This window comes from Sitophilus oryzae, unplaced genomic scaffold (genome assembly GCF_002938485.1).
Source record: "Sitophilus oryzae breed Bouriz unplaced genomic scaffold, Soryzae_2.0 scaffold_811_pilon_pilon, whole genome shotgun sequence".
Taxonomy (NCBI): Eukaryota; Metazoa; Arthropoda; class Insecta; order Coleoptera; family Curculionidae; genus Sitophilus; species Sitophilus oryzae.
In genome coordinates, this window is record NW_022147430.1 from 2,916,173 (window position 1) to 2,930,820 (window position 14,648).

A 14,648-nucleotide genomic window follows, 5' to 3' on the forward strand; every position below is an offset into this window, starting at 1 on the left:
TTTTATTTTATTATATATTATATTATGTATTATTGAACTAATATAGACAAAAAATGGTTCAATTAATATAAACTTTAAGAAAATATAGTACAAAATAAAATAGCATACATATAAATTTGAAAAAAAAACAATTAGATTTTTACTAAGCTCTAAAAAATAAAACCAAATTACTAACAGTCATTACAATACAGAAATATGTTTTTAGTACTATATATAAAAAAATAAGCTATAAAACTGAAGTTAAAGAAAAGGTTTTTAGTTACAGCATGAGGCAAAGTTCATTGTTTCCCTGAACATGTTTTACAAAATGGATTCGTACATTCTAGGCATTAAAAATAATTAAACTAGGACATAACATTGTCTTTAACTAGGATAAGAACTCTGGGATAAGAATATCTCCGTATGCGTGTTCTGGTTGTACAGGAATTGCAAGTATTATACCAATTGTAAAATATATTTCTCTTGGAATATTGGACATTGTCAAACGTATTTGTCTGGCATATTGTCATATTGTCACTGTCACGGTCCTCATCATATCATTTTAATACAGTTTCTTCATAACTAGAGTCTTCTAAACAAAATCAAAAAATCTTACGCAAACGGTCCGGCGTCGTCTGAGAGACTACGGCTTAAGTAACTTCTGCCATAACTTCTAAAAAACTAATCCCGTTTGGGCATAAATATGGCTATCAGTAGTTGACCGAGAGGGGGAGGATTAGCTGGAACGTCAATTGTGTGAGCGGTCCCAGTAACTAATGAGAATGAGTTAATTATTTGGCGTAGTCTGTCAGACGACGCCGGACCAGTTAAGGGTTAAAGAGATTTTCTACATACTCCTCCCATATTTGGCGTTTTTCGTTATCATTTAGAACTATCTGATTTATTATCGTTGATTGTTATACCTAGGCTCCGTTTTTTGTACAGCCCAGCGGTTTCTTTAAGTTTTTTTATGGAGATTAAAATCATCATGTTTGTGTTGTAGTTCTTCTATTTCCCTGCACTCCTTTTTTGTATAACAACAAAAAAAATATTAATAATATTTTAGACGTGACAACATAGGCTGGAGGCGAAAGACTCAGACGGCCGAGGTCAGCTGCACCCAGGAGTAAACATGTTTACAAAAATTAATATTGGACCGCGCTTAAATGTAAATAGTGTAGTCTATATTTTATTCTAAGTCTATGGTTAGATCTATATCCTAGAACAGTCTGTAAGGTAGTTTTTAGGACATTTGCTATTTCTTTCCATGATTGTGTCACGTCATCTCCTTCGATTTTGTGAGACAGTCTCTGTATCTGCGAATTTAACTGGTTAGTTAGGTTGTTTTTGACGGTTGGATCATGTAGTTTATCCAGTGCCATTAGACGTCTTGATGTTTCTTTTTTAGGTTTCAAAAGCGATATTCTCAAGATAAATAATATTCTCAAGATAAAATAAGATTTAAAACGCCCTCATTGAAAAAATACCGAAAGGAGTTAAAATCGTCCATTCTCAAAGTAATTATTGCTATCTTATGAGTAATTTAAATTTTACTTACTCAAACCCGTGATAATTTTGAAAAAGTGGCATTAAAAACTAAAAAACTGTATTGTGAATTGTGAACTGCAAAAATCATCGTGGATCATGGCACAACGTCGGTTACTAATGTTTCATAGGTATTTCACATACATGTCCTTATATAAAATAAAGTTTCTTGTATGCAACACACTGTACTTTATTTATAAAATAAAATAAAAATAATAATAAATAATTTGAATAAATAATATTTAGCGACATTATTCCGGAAAAAGCCGAACCGATCCGAAATTATTAAAAGCTTTGTTGCAAGAATAGCGACAAATAGTGTTTACATTGTCCTTATGGGCACTTTCCAATCTAAACTTGTTTCATTTATCTATGGTGTCATTGCATATGGGAGCAGATCGCAACTGGTTTTCATTACATGCAACGTCACAGCCCATTGCTAAATCCAAGCAGTGGCGCAGTCACATGTGATTCCCTATCTTCACTCTATCCAAAATCCCCATCTTCCAACAAGACATGCCAGACCATATGGTGCTCAAGCATCAATAGCCTTTATGAATCAGCATCACATTAACCGTTTACTATGGCTACCGTGATCACCCGAACTGTCTCCCATTGAAAATGTCTGAAATATTATGGGTGGATAAGATTGTCAAATTTAAAACACTGTGAAAGTGCAAGGTAGTCGATGTGCTCTTGAGGCTGCTTCAACTTCATGCATAAGGGCCTTTAGCAGTTCTTCTGCATACAGGGTCCGGTAATAGTGCGTCGGCCATCTGTAGCTCCTAGAATAAAAAACTTGGGAATTTTGTTTTAGTGCAAACCTAAAGTATGTACTAGGATGTATTTCAGGAAGATATTTTAACTTCTATAGGGTGGCTCAAAAAAGTGTGAGTGGATCGGGATGATTTTTTTTTAAATGGGACACCCTGTATATTATTGCATTTTTGGTTTCCCTTCAGATCACTTTACATAAACCTAAGACATGAGTATATACAGGGTGGTCCGAACTGTATTCCGGAAACTTCGGCAGCATATTCTGCAGATAAAAATAAGCAAAAAAGTTCATATAAATGTATGTTCTCAAATGCTTAGTTTCGGAGATACAGGGTGTAGAAGTTACATTTTTATTTCGATTTTTTCTAAATAATTTCTGAATTAATTGCCGCCAATATTTGGATGAAAATTGGTTTCTGGAAGTTTTTTGACATGAGAAATTTGTAATATTTTTTAACTGGTTTGAAGAGTAATAACTTTTCGTCCGTACCTGTATAAAACTACCAAGTAAAAAAATGAAAAAGGTCTCTTGGTAAAAATCGCTACGAGTAATGGTTTTCCAGATATTTGGAATCGAAATTATCAATACGTGTCATCATTGACATAAATTAAACATGTTGACTAAATAGTTATTAAACTGAAATCATAAATTTGGAATGTTTTTGTGCTAAAAGTTTAACAGAAACTGTTTTATCGTCATTTTTTGCAGAAAAATTTATGATTAATTTAAAAAAATAAAAATTTCCCATATTTATTATTTCAGTGAAATAACTATCTACACAACGTGTTTAATTTTCGTCAATAATGACATATATTGACTATTTCAATTCTAAATATCTCGAGAACGGTTACTCGTAGCGATTTTTACAAAGAGATATTTTTTACGTAAAAAGTCACAGAGATGTATTTTTTCATTCGGTAGTTTTATACAGGTACGGACAAAAAGTTATTGCGCTTCAAAACAGTCAAAACACATGTAGGTGGCGTAGGAGTCGTATTGACATCAAAATCAAATTTTTCATGTCAAAAAACTCCCAGACACCAATTTTCATCCAAATGTTGATGTTACTTCAGAAATTATTTAGAAAAAATCGAAATAAAAATGAAACTTCTACACCCTGTATCTCTGAAACTAAGCATTTTAGGACATACATTTCTATAAACTATTTTACTTATTTTTATCTGCAGAATATGCTTCCGAAGTTTCCGGAATACAGTTCGGACGACCCTGTATATTGCGATAATTTCAGAGATATTAATAAATAAATAAAAATTATAGAATATAATTTTATTAATAAATAAATTTACTCATATCTTTGGATTATGTAAAGTGATCTGAAAGGAACCCAAAAATGCAATAATATACAGGGTGTTCTATTTAAAAAAAGTCTTTCAGATCCACTCACACTTTTTTGAGCCACCCTATAGAAGTTAAAATATTTTCCGGAAATACATTCTGGTACATACTTTAGGTTTGCACTTAAACAAAATTCTCAAGTGTTTTATTCTAGGAGCTACAGGTACCCGACGCATTATTGCCGGACCCTGTATAAAGCGAAAGTTATAAAATTATAAAAATGTAATATATAAAAAATTTAAAAAGGTATACAGGGTTGTTCACCACATACGACACGGAGTATTGTAGTTAAACGATGAGATTTTTACAAATTGTAAGTTTTGGGTTCGATGAAGGACTATTAGAGGTACAATTTAAAAATAATTTTACAAGATACAGAGTGTCCCAAATAAGTAAAAAATATCAAAGTTGTATTTTTTTAAATGGTACACCCTATATATTATTACATTTTTAGTTTCTACGATTAAAATAAAGGTAAATTTGATTAAGGTTTATTTTACTTAAACCTTACTGTTTTTGAAATATTTTCAATTTTGTGAAATTGCAGTAAAAATTTTAAAGCTTCATTTCTCCAAGGCTATCAATGTTTTTAATACTAATTATTTAATGAAGTTTATTTATTGATCAGTTATTGTGTTGCAATAATAAAAATAATACTACCTTATACAGAGTGTCTAAAAATTTATTTTAAATAATTATTAGTTTCAAACGGCAATAACTTGTTTAATTTAAATCAAATTATATTATACCATTTTTTACCTATCTCTTTAAGTTTCCGTAGAAAATGCATTTTCTTGTAATTTAGAACTTATTTATCAATATACCCATGGACTATTGATACTTTAGATTATTTTTAAAGATTTACCAAATTTTTAAAGAGTACAGATACTAATATTGTCGATATAATTCGTTTATTTCATTAAAAAATAAAAAAAAAAACTGTTTAAATATTTGTTAAAGAGGATCAATTAATATGATTCCAGTATTCAAACTACATTAACTGACTGTTTGCGTTGATTAATAATAATTGCTCCAAATACTAAAAAACTTAATTTTGTATGGGCATTAGACAGTGTGATAAAAGTAACACCTTAAAAATGATATTTCATTTTTTAATAAATGCTTATTTATAACAACAGAGACTTTAATTTGATAACTTATTATTATATTGATTTCTGACTCAAATCCACATTTATTTATAATAATTTATTAACGAACACAATTAAGTATGTAATTAATTAGTATATGGGTGGAAATAATGGTGTTATATTTAATTAATGGTATACTCTTTTATAAAGATTTAAATAAAATGGATTTTCTACGGAAACTTAAAGAGATAGGTAAAAAATGGTATAATACAATTTGATAGACAATGTAATTGTGCATCTGATTCTCCTGAAATATACAGGGCATTGCATTTAAATTAAAGAAGTTATTGCCGTTTGAAGCTAATAATTATTTAAAATAAATTTTTAGACACTCTGTATAAGGTAGTATTATTTTTATTATTGCAACACAATAACTGATCAATAAATAAACTTCATTAAATATTTAGTATTAAAAACATTGATAGCCTTGGAGAAATGAAGCTTTAAAATTTTTACTGCAATTTCACAAAATTGAAAATATTTCAAAAACGGTAAGGTTTAAGTAAAATAAACCTTAATCAAATTTACCTTTATTTTAATCGTAGAAACTAAAAATGTAATAATATATAGGGTGTTCCATTTAAAAAAATACAACTTTGATAGTTTTTATTTATTTGGGACACTCTGTATCTTGTAAAAATATTTTTAAATTGTAGCTCTAATAGTCCTTCAACGAACCCCAAACTTACAATTTGTAAAAATCTCATCGTTTAGCTACAATACTCCGTGTCGTATGTGGTGAAAAACCCTGTATAAAGCCCAATAAAGTTGAAGCAGTCTAGAATGGGATACCCCAAGAAAACATCGACCACCTTATCAGAACTACGCCCATGCGTCTCAATGAGTGTCTGAAATATGATGGATGGACAAGGCTGTCGAATTTCGAACACTGAGAGAGTGCAAGGTGGTTGATGTCCTCTTGGGCTGTCCTATTCTAGGCTGCTTCAATTTTATGGATAAGGGCTGCTAAAGGCCTTTAAAGCAGCCTTAGAAAGGGATACCCCAAGAGAACATTGACCACCTAATCAGAATTATGCCCATGCGTCTCAATGAATGTCAGAAATCGGAGGTCAGCAACACACCATTGATCCAGTTTGTCCATTAAGTTGTCTGATAGAACTAAAAACCTAATCGATTGCTAGGTCAGAATTAGCCATCATGTACGCCAAGAATTATTAAAATTAGGTGTTCACCTTTTTGTCGTTCAGTATACTATGTAATTTTTAATAATTCACCATTTATAACAGTCTATTATATTATTATAAAATAAGTTTATATATAATTTTTTACTAGAGAGAGTTTTCTGTTTACAAAAACAAAACTGCTGGACAATTCACTGCCTCGGTTTTAGAAGTTGTGATGATGGTTGGTCATGGATATCACAGCTCGGAATTATTGTTTGATAAGTTAATATCAATTTTTCTCATTTTTTGCGGATTTGTCATACATCTACTGGTATTGGTTTATGTAAGTACTCTGAAAAATGGCAATCGTTAACAAGGAAAATGCATTAAGTGTAAAATTAATTTACTTAGTTACAGATCACGATTTGCACATCATATGACAAAAAAACTTTATTTTTTTATTTATTAAGGCGGCTTCTCGTGTACTTGACAAACATTTGTAATTGGTATACAGGCTATACACGGTGTGTCGGGCATCAATAGAGAATTTCTATGTTACTTTAATATTTCTTTCTTTTCTATATTATTCTAGGAGCTGCGCCGCGCCGCTCTCCCGTCCGACCCTGTATGCCAATAAAAAATTGTTGCAAAGTACACGAGTCTTCAGAGTCCGCCTTTAGATCTTGAACGATTGCTTAAAATTATTTGTAAGTATCTCTTTATCGTTGTGTTTTATAGGCTATGGAAATCTGGTATAAGTTTTACAGTTGTGAGAATATGCAAAATACTGTATATGATGCTGTTGATGCTTTCATTAGGTACAAAGCTTTACCTGTTGGGAACAGAAACCGGATATTTCTCTACCTGAATTTTAAATATCAACGGAAATATTATAAGGTAAGTAGATAACCTGCGATGTTTACACTTGTATTATCGACTTCGAGAAGGATTTTGATAGGGTGCAACACCACAAATTATTTGAAATATTAACGGAATATGGTATCGACGACAAAGACTTTCGCCTTATAACTAATTTGTATCTGCACCAGAGAGCGACCGTGCGTCTAGACAACGAAACCTCCCAAGAATTTACAGTGAGTCGAGGAGTGCGTCAGGGATGCATACTGTCACCAATTCTGTTTAATACGTACACCGAAATACTGTTTAGACAAGCGCTCAGTGAAACAGAAGAAGGAATAAAGATCAATGGAGAAACCATCAATAATTTAAGGTACGCGGACGATACCGTTCTCATAGCATATAGTGCTGAGGGATTGCAGAAATTAATAGACCGAGTAGTAGAGGCATGTGTATGTATGATATGAGGCTTAACTGCAAGAAGACCAAAATTCTAATAGTTAGTAAAAATGATAAGGCGCAGTACCACCAGTTTAGGGCGAATAATGAAACCTTGGAAACAGCAGATACTATCACGTATTTTGGGCTGCAGCTTGAACAAGGAATGGGATCATTCACGAGAGATTAGATGACGCGTAGAAAAAGTCAGAACCGAATATGCAATATGCACCTGAATATTGCTATAAGAACACAGGTCCTAAGGTGCTAGGTGTTCCCCACCATATAGAGTGGAAGCTTGGGCCTTGAAAGATTGATGTTACATCTAAATGCTTAGAAGCCTTTGAAATATGGTGCTATCGCCGTATGCTCAGGATTTCATGAACTTGCCAAGTCACAAACAACACCGTGATCAAGAAAATGCAAAAGGACCTTGAAATTGTACATAGTGTGAAAGTGAGAAAAATGGCATACCTTGGGCATGTGATGCGCATAAATACCAACTTATCCAACTAATACTGCAGGGCAAAATAGATAGTAGAAGACGTCAGAGACGCCGACGAACATCATGGCTGAAACATATTAAACAGTGGACGGGAATGTCGACCGTATATTTATTCAGGACGGCTGTCAATAGGATTGTATGGACTAACATGATTGCAAACATCCATAGAGGATAGGCGCTGAAAGAAGAAGAAAGTAGATAAATAGAGATTGACACAAAACAATCACTATACACCAAAACATACTTTTAACACTCAGCAGGACCAACACTGTGTAATCATCCGAGTTCACATATTTTCATCGAGTTCGCTGTTTTACATCCCGCGTACGGCCACAATTGTGGTCCCCATTACTCTCTATTTCTTGTCTGTAAAAAGGTCCAAAACAACTTTAGGGACAAAGGCATTGGCGTGAAAGTCCATTTTTCGAAGTTAATATCATTGTGATACCAGGTCTGTCTGGAATGTCTCATTTGAGAAGCAAACAAAGATGATAATGACGAATAATTACAATAAGCTTATTATTTGTAATAAATTTAAATCTAATCAAAATTTAAAACTCTCAATAGTAAACACAAGAAACTGTGACCTGTGACAGAGATTCGACTGGTATTTGTGAAGTGAACTAAAAAACAAAAACGGGTCTGTTTACACTTTTCACTAAGCCTTCACTCTGGATAAATCATCGGATCGGAATCGTTTCTTTTATTGAAAGTTGGTCAGAGGACAAATTGTTTAATTTTTCATCTTTTGTGAAAACTTTGGATAAAACAAAAATTACCTACACTCGTTACTTTTGATGATTCTCTAAAATGATCATTAGAAGTAACAAATATAAATGACATTTTAGCTGTCTTTTTCAATTATTATATCTATTTAACTTTTGTAGGAGTCTACTATAGTAAGAATAATCTCAGATGCTCTACGTCGGGAGATTTTAGTCAGAATTTCTAGAGAAAGTACACAGAGTGTAATCTTGTTCAACCATCTACCTGAAAGTATTTTGGAAAAGTTGAGCGCCAGTCTGTCATGTGAAATATACATGCCTGGAGATGTCATTATTAAAGCCGGGATGTTCGGTAAAGATAGAACTGTATAATAAACTTTTAATGTACCAGTTGCATTAAAAACAATATACCGGGTGCGTCGCAAAAGTGGCTCACCCCTATAACTTTTTTTATTTTTTCAGATAAAACAAGAAGATTTGGTATATTAGTATACATAAATCAGGATTCACTGACATAATCAATTGTTTTCGATTACTTCTGGTTTTACCGGATATAGCTACAACTTTTAATTTTCAAAAGGCGCCCTCGCTATTTTTTTACTTTATTCGATAGAAAATGATACTCTGTCTAGAATGATATATCATATGTCAACTTTTGACATTTTCGCATATGGTTTATTTGAAATTATAACATGCGGTTCATAACGACAATTTGACTCGTAATACCAAGTGTGTAGTATCAAATTATTCGTATGCTTTTTCCAAAAATGCTTTTTCCAAATATGCTAATGAGCCACCCTCGTTCCATTTGAAAAAATTGATATATGATTAAAAATACGATTTGGGCATCTTTGAACCGACCAGGACAAGGCACTAAAGATATTAGATGATCAAATCTATTTTCCAAGGGTCCTTGATTAAGAATTAACTTTTTTAACACAGCTATGACACTCTAGATTGAAATTTAAAATACTATTTGTTTTTGAGCGAATATGGCTAAAGTTGACATGATATGCCATTCGATTAAGAGTGTCATTTTCTATCGAATAAAGTAAAAAAAAAATATAGTGAGTGCAACATATATATAATAGTTATATAATTTATAATTGCCATAAAAAACGTGATCTAAAACTGCAACACTACAAGAGCCTTGCATGCTGGGCAGTGGCGGCTCGTGACTCGTGTGACTGGGTAGGCGACAAAATTTTAGTTGCGTCTATTTGCCCTCCCTAACCCCCTGTGAAAAGATCTTTTTAGATTGAAAGTAAGGCAAGTGGCGATAAACGTTTATTTTTCATAGAATCTCTACTATAAATTTTAATGCATTTCAAACATGAAAAATGTATCTCAACCCAAGTACTTGTAAATGGTGTAGTAACAACCAAAATAAACAATTTGAAAGCCTCTGGAAATATATTTCCAGGATTATTCTCCTTAAATTATTTTATAATTGAAATTATCATATCTATTATTAATACCTGCAATTTATTCATTAATTTATGTTGGTCAATAACATTTTTTGTTCGTTAAATGAATATTAAATGCTTTGGAAATGTATCAATATAACAAGTTTGTTAAATCAGATATTAAATGCGTTGGAATTTTTTTATAGATTCTTTAAATTTCGGATTTATTATAGGATAAATAAAAATAATTTAATGTGTTAATTATTACAGCACACTTCCGTACATTAACAGTATTACATTAATTTATTACATCAAGTATAACAATGTTATCTAATATTTCATAAAATAACATTTATTAACATATCGAATTGAATTAGTATACTAAGACTTCACTGTAATATTTGTTGTATCGTCTTCTTGCACCGAATAAAATAAGGCGCTCTTTTATTTCGGTTTATTTTATTTCTGTGGCGTGTTCTGAAATACAACCGGTTATATAATTTTGAATAACGTTTCCAATTTGTTTTAAAAATGTTTTTTGAATTTTCATATAAAAGTTTGAAATGCTATGTATAATGAATCTTATGAAACATCCCCTTAACGAAATGTAATACATCCCGACGGCGAAGGCGACCGGAGATTTCGCCTAAGCCCCGCCTTAATGCGATACAACTCCGACTTACGTCGCGTCGCTACCGCACGATGAGTTAGACAGAGACAGAAGACTGCCGTACGTCCTGCATTGACTCTGATAGTAGGCGATGTAGAAATGGCCGAACAAAGGCGTTTGCAGTTTGCAGTACTCCAACGGTTAAAATTATTTTGCTTTCTAACGCAACGGCACAGTCAGCGTACACCAGCGGTAGTGAATATTTTAATATACAAGACCACAAATATTAAAATAATATTGATTATTACAACACATTTCCGTGTATTAACAGTATTTTTATGTATTGGCAACATTAATAAATAATGTAATATAATAAACCGCTTAAATTCTGCCGAAATTTTAGGGTAGGCGCCGCCTACCTTGCCTACCCTGACGAGCCGCCACTGATGCTGGGTCATGGTCTAAGGCTTGCAGTTCTATCGCTAGTGTTGGTCTTGGTCTTGCTTTGTGTGCATCTCCCTCGTCACTACATTAAATACAAAACTCTTTTCAGGTCGAAGCATGTTCTTCATTCTAGCCGGTACTGTAGTAGTGAAAACTCCACAAGGAAAGGAAGTCTGTTACCTACGAGACGGTGCCCATTTTGGAGAGATATCTTTGGTGGTGAACGTGGCCAGAGTGGCCACGGTTGTGGTCGTGACACCATGTCAGGTGTTTCGGTTGAATAGGCATCAGTTTTTGAGCGTGGTCAGGCATTATCCTGATTTACTCAAGCAAATTCATACTCAAGCTTTGGAGCGTTACGCTGATACGACAACGTTGCATATGGACGGGCCGGAATTAACTGACCGTTCTGAATTAATTCAGGTAAAAACAAAATTACAACTAAGGCTCTGTATTCGGTTTCTTACCTTGGTTATGGTTTTTTATTTCGTTTATATCGGTTTCCTTAAAGTTTTATTTTTACGGAACGGTTCCTGAAAAATATCTACTATAATTGTCACCAAACTAACAAGCGGGGGAGGGTAAGGTTTTTCGAGTTTTGTTTGTCAATCATTGTCATTTATGTGGCAGAAATAAAGCAGAAATAAATTGGAAGTTTGAGTGAGATCCTCATTTAATTTATAAAATTTGTGTTATTATTTTGTATTTATATCCAGAAGCAATGGAGGTAGATCGTAAAGGTAAAGAAATTTCAATAACTAAATAGAATTACTTTTTAGGACCATTTAAACTTATTATGCGACCATTGGTTCTTAAAGTTAGGAAAATTGAATGAAATCATGAGTTTAACAATTCATTAATAAAGTACTTTTCAATATTAAACTCCATTAAAAAGAAGAATCGTGCATAAAAGCAGAGACTAGGTACGTTAAAAACATCATACATTGTAAACATATATAAATTCTTTAATAAAGGTATTAATATTTAGAAAACGTCAACATATTTGACATTTCAAATATGTTATCAAACCGTCCTCTATTTAACCGATGTTTTTCAGGAACCGCTCTTTACTTTACTGGTCTGGTTCACCTGGTTTAACTACGGAATACAGCCTAAGGCTGGACACATATAAAGAGCAAAAGTATTTTAGTTAAAAACATTTTTGTTCCGGGCAAAAGCGTTTTTTTTCTTATGTAAAACCATTATACAGGGTGGGTCTTAAATAAGTTAAAAGTGAGTTATAATAAGTCTTTGAGGTTTTTTTCGCAAAAAAATTGAAAATTTGGATTTTTTTTTAGTTTTTGATAAAAAACATAATTTCTTAATAATATGGCAATATAGGTAGTAGATTAAATTTACTAGGAAGGAAACCCAGAAAAATGTTATATTAATCGAGTGGTTTTCAAAATTTAAGCAAAAAAAATTTTTTTTTATTTTTTAAATAAAATAACTCGTTTATTTTGGACTTATTTGAAAAACGGTAAAGAGAAAATATGTTTCTTTTATCGTGGTCTAAAATGGTTTGAAAGTATTTACCTTACAAATGACTTATTTAAGACTCACCCTGTGTATTGAAGAGAAACAAAATATTTTATTTACAATCAAATATGCTTGGCAGCAGATACAGAACCTAAACCTCTTTTAAACATCGCGAAGGATGTGTGCAATAGCCAATTTAATTTACAAAGAAGCATCATATTATGAAAACAGATTTAGTAAAAACGTTTTTGACTGTTCTGCTCTTTTTGTGTGCGTCCAGCCTAAATCTACAGATATGTATACAATATACAGTTTATACTAAAGAAACTTGAGCTTGACCGGCACAGCGTCGCCCACTTTTATATATTTTCTTTTAATCAAAATATTTTAGGAAACAAAAATAAATTAATTATAAATATATAAACAGTTATTATTTACTTCAACAAAACTTACCTACTTAGCAGCACTTAAGGGACATAAAGGGCCATTACTACCGCTTTCCCGTTCAAAATATTCTAATAAGTTGCGATGAGTTTTTTACGGCTATTAAGCTATCTTGCACCACTTTGCACTAAAAGAGATTCTAAAAAGAACAACTGTTCGACTGCAAGGTCTGATAGTAAACACTTTTATGCTTAAAGTATCACAACACATTTATTTAAACCAAAAACTCCTAATACAAAACTAAAGTGTCAAAACTAATTACAATGTCAGGTGATAAATAAATAAATGCGGCAACTTGATATTTTTACAGCAGAACTACCACCTGAATCCCTAGCGCGAAATTTGAATTCCAGTTAGTCAGCAAGGTGCCGAATATGTCCATGGTTGGCAACAATGAACTTAAAAATCGCGCCCTCGATTACGTAACTAAAAGTTTAATTAATATCAAATATAGGCCAACAGACTAATACATCCTTATTTGGCCCAACATTTTTTTGATTTATATAATATATCAATTGATTAGATTTCTTCCAGAATACAGAGCTATATTCTGAAAAAGTCTTCTACGAATTATTAGTTTCATTTTTAAATTCAGTCAAAATGCGTTAACCAATTATAGGCCAGTCGGCAAGTGCATCGATGGCGGGAGCAAACCCGGACAAGCTGGAATAAGTTTTATTTTGTTTATTTTGGTGTCGAGAAGCACATATTAAATTTGAAATTCCCTTAAAGTCCGGATTTGACCGCCATCTTGGAAAAGTTGGCTAAAATTCGATTTCTATCAACTTTAGTGCAAAATATGTACAGACCAAAACTAAAGAAGAGGAAAAACTCTATAAACACCGTCGAATGAGTTTTTTTTGTGCGACTGCCCAAAGTATCGAATTTTACAAAAACAAAATTAAAGTTTCATATAATGTACGTGTTCAATATATCCGTGGTTAACTGTACTTGTTTCCACACCACCTTAAGCGGCATCCCCGATACATTAAAACGCCACCGTTGGGTGACAAAGTTTATAACGGGAACTTTAGGTTCACAAGGTTCCGTTACAAATAGGTTCCGGCTAGCTCAGTAAATAATTAAAAAATATATGCACAGAACAAGAGATATCAAAAGGGAGGTGTATGGAAACAGTGTACTGATTGAAAAGTCTAAAATGTACTGGATTCGTTTAATAAATACTAAATTTAAAGTTGAAACAAATTGTCAAGATCTATCATAAAATGTAGCAAATATTTAAATACGAAATAATGAATTATATATATACTAGTAAAAATGAACTATCCGTAAAATAAATTAAATCATGAATAGTATCACAAAATATTGTTGTGACTAAACTGTGAACAACCCTGATGCCATGATTAAATGACTATAAAGAATAAAATGAAATTTAAATGTAAAAATCCCCTGGTATACCAAGTTCACATACGATCGTATATTTAATGTAATAAATTTTAATCAATAATAAACGCAATAAAATAAGGGATGATTAAAGTTTTATCTGTCATCCAGTGGTCGTTCCAGTCAGTCCATGAGAAAATCCAGATGTCTGGTCTTCAGTATCCCAGTGGCATTCCTCGTCACAGTAGCATTAGTTGCAGTACGCAGTACCCCAAATCCAGTACAAAAAAAAAGGTAAAATCTTAAGCTAAATCATCTTAAATTCTAAAGGAGTACAGTAAAGGAAAAGAAAGAAGAGGAAGAACCCTAAAATATGATCTATTTTAGTGATATGTTTTGATTTGGACATAATAAAATACCTTTCCACCATGTGGACGTTCCAAAACAAAATGGCGTCGCTACACG

The 14,648-nt window shown here is 32.3% G+C and overlaps 1 protein-coding gene across 1 annotated transcript in view; it reads left to right on the top strand.

Moving 5' to 3' along the window:
* Positions 1–14,648, top strand: part of LOC115889235 (potassium/sodium hyperpolarization-activated cyclic nucleotide-gated channel 2-like) — an 83,957-nt gene that overhangs the window by 66,061 nt on the left and 3,248 nt on the right. The window contains exons 4-7 of the mRNA XM_030909180.1: positions 6,100–6,273; positions 6,669–6,827; positions 8,619–8,808; positions 11,026–11,339. Coding sequence (XP_030765040.1) covers positions 6,100–6,273; positions 6,669–6,827; positions 8,619–8,808; positions 11,026–11,339 — 837 coding nt within the window. The remainder of the gene's footprint in view (positions 1–6,099; positions 6,274–6,668; positions 6,828–8,618; positions 8,809–11,025; positions 11,340–14,648) is intronic.